Raw genomic sequence first — 2,910 nt, 5'->3', positions numbered from 1 at the left:
GAAGCTCTGAGAGACGGCTAAGACTGTATGTTACAGCTGTTAGTGGCTTCCGAAGGGCGAAGCTGAGTAAGACTGGGTCGACTAAGGTGCGGTGATTGGAGACGTAGAGGGCGTGGTGGTTGGAGTGGGAGGTGGTTGTGGTGTAGAGAAGGCGCATACCGGAGAAGGCGTTGAGGAGGGTGGCGATCGGGAAAGGGAAGAGGAGAGCGATGAGGAGACGGAGGACGGAGAGGACGGCGGAGAATGGGAGGTATACGAAGGTTGTGAAGGCGGCCACCGGAGTTGGGAGGAAGGCGAGGCGGCCGTCATGAAAGATTAGTGGTTTTGGGTATTTGTTGCGGGGCAGGGATTGGATGCGGCTTTCTTTGCTAACTAAGTAAGCTTCCTATTTACATGACAAAATGTAAACAAGAAAAGAAAGATACACAGTTAGACGAATACGAATAGTGTATAAAGTCACTCGATCTACTAAAACAAGATAACAATCAATGTTATTTTCTATATTGAGAAAATCGAGAATATAAATAGTCTAACAAAGTCAAAGTAAGAACAATAAATATTATATAATATTGAAAATTTGACAAAAAAAGAATAATTAAGTTGAATATAATTGGATGGGAGGCATTAGTATTAATACTAGTTTGAAAATAAGAGTAGTTAATTTCATGTTATATTTGCTGAATTCTATGAACTCCAGTCCTAGTCATTTTCGAATATGTTACATCAATATGCATATATTTTGTCCCATCAAATATCTAGTATGTCTATAACTATCCTATGTTTTTGGGTTAGATTTTTTATTCTGTTTAATTAGCTATTGATGATAGATACAGGTAATTGTTTTAAAGACTTCTCACATCTAAACATAAAGATAAGTTTTGTATTACATGATATTTTGTATTATTATTTTTATTGTCAATTATTTTATCACAAAACTTCATAAGTTTATATGTCGGGTCTTATTTCTCTACTAAATAGTCTAAGAAAATACTCCCTCCGTCCCATAATATAAGGGACAAAGTTTTTTCTGTACACTATTCACAATCCGAGAGAATCTTCTCGATTTCTCCTAATATATTAGAGAAAATATAGTCATGATCGCTCTTGTTTGATTCGTCTCAATAAATACTTCAACAAAATGAAAATTTTATGATTTTTGAAAATATATAATTCGAGATATGAGTGATATAAAACACGCATCGGCATGTGTATTAAAGGGAAATGTCCCATATATTATGGGAGAGAGGATGCAGATGTTATGACTGATTCTTCATCAAGACAAAGAAGGTAAAGGCTTTCAATGCAGTGTCTAAATTAAATCAAATGTTCTCTCTCATCACACCTACCGTTTGGAAAATTGAATTCCATCAACACGACCGCTCCAATATAAATTTAGTAAAAACAAAACTTGAAAAGAAGGTGACATATTGAGTAATAATCAATACTTCATCAATCTAAAAGTACAGTTTAATTTCTAACAATAAAGATTAATCTGATAAAAAGGTAGCTAGGCCAGTTACTCTTTTTTTGGTAATTTAAGATAGACAAAAAGAATCGAAATATCTAAAATAACATATGTTACTGTATTGAATAAATTCTTTTGGTTAAAACGACAAGTTATATTAGATGGAGAGAACAATACCTTGCAAATAGAGAGCAAAAGATTGTCATGGATACAAGATTGGGTGCCAATAATAGCAACGTCAACCTTTGTGTCACCAAACAACTCCTTAAGTACTGATTTATTCTTCTCATAAGAACTCATAACAAGACCAGAGAAGAATAAGCCATTGTTAATGGTATGAAGCTCTGAAGCCAAAACATTTGTAGCACCCAAATACTCTCTAGCAAACCAGTCAACCATGACTCTAGGTACACTCGAAATGACAACTTTACCCCTAGCCTCACCCCACATCTCATAGACAAGTGGGTTAATCTCCTCAAGGTAGAACTTGGGCAAAACCGTCTTTACCACACTCTCAACATCCTCCACTTTCATCCCACAGAAAGTGATGAACACCATAAACCTTGAGCTTGAAACCATGGCTACAAATTAAGCAACAAAAAGGGTATGATAAGAGTAGTAGAAAGGCTCTTATTATACTTCCACCTTCAAATGCAAAGAGCATGAAGAAGGGGAAGAAAGATGAAGGCTTTAAGAGGGTGCCATTGATGTCACAAACAATAGTACGACTGTTGGGTCTTGATTTGAAATTGTGCACATGGGTTTTGGTTAGTGTTGTTAATGGAGTTGTTAAGGATGAGGATTTGTAAGAGAGTCTTCTTATATTGATTGCTAATTTGTAGAAGCAGTTGGCAAAGAGGGTAAGGATAAGCCATTCTATAAGCTTGGAGAGGACAAGTGAGAGTACCTCCATGTTTCAGAACTTGTTTTGAGGTATGGTTTTTGAGTTAGTTTGCACTTTGTAGGAGGTTTTAAACAGAGAAGTTATGAGGAATATATAACTTTTCAAAGTTCTCATAATTCTTGTATATATGATATTTTTTAGATAAAGTTTCTGCTAAAAGAACCTCGCATTCAAATATCACTGTCTAAGTAATTAAAATAATTTGAAATGATGTTCAAAACAAAGAAAATTTGAGGAAACTTGTACCAAAGTGTATATAAAAATAAATAATTAATCAAAGTATATACAAATCAAAATTATTTACGAAAGTGTACACGGATGTAGGGTCGATGATTGAGACGTCGGTAGAGCCGGCGTCTCTAACAAATATATATATTTTTAAATTCACATGTAAGTGCCGGCGTCTCTTACATGCATAGCATATAAGGAATTTATGCCTCCGTCTCATCTGTCCCAGTTCCCATTTGCTTTTGCACACTTTCGATACACTTTTTGTATTATTAATATCTATTATTATGTGTTAGTGTAAATTATAAATTAT

At 34.9% G+C, this 2,910-nt stretch overlaps 1 protein-coding gene across 1 annotated transcript; it reads right to left on the bottom strand.

Annotated features, from left to right (window-relative positions):
- Positions 1–4: 4 nt before the first annotated feature.
- LOC141250503 (uncharacterized) lies at positions 5–2,378 on the bottom strand (the record flags this gene model as incomplete). Its single annotated transcript, XM_073670011.1, is given in 3 exon segments — positions 5–385; positions 1,643–2,023; positions 2,025–2,378. Coding segments are annotated over 3 exon segments (1,116 nt in total), but the record flags the coding sequence as incomplete, so codon positions are not given.
- Positions 2,379–2,910: the final 532 nt, after the last annotated feature.

This window comes from Phyllobates terribilis, unplaced genomic scaffold (genome assembly GCF_046119375.1).
Source record: "Phyllobates terribilis strain yellow unplaced genomic scaffold, ASM4611937v1 Scaffold_5860__1_contigs__length_48657, whole genome shotgun sequence".
NCBI lineage: Eukaryota > Metazoa > Chordata > Amphibia > Anura > Dendrobatidae > Phyllobates > Phyllobates terribilis.
This window is presented reverse-complemented; position numbering and strand designations above follow the sequence as displayed.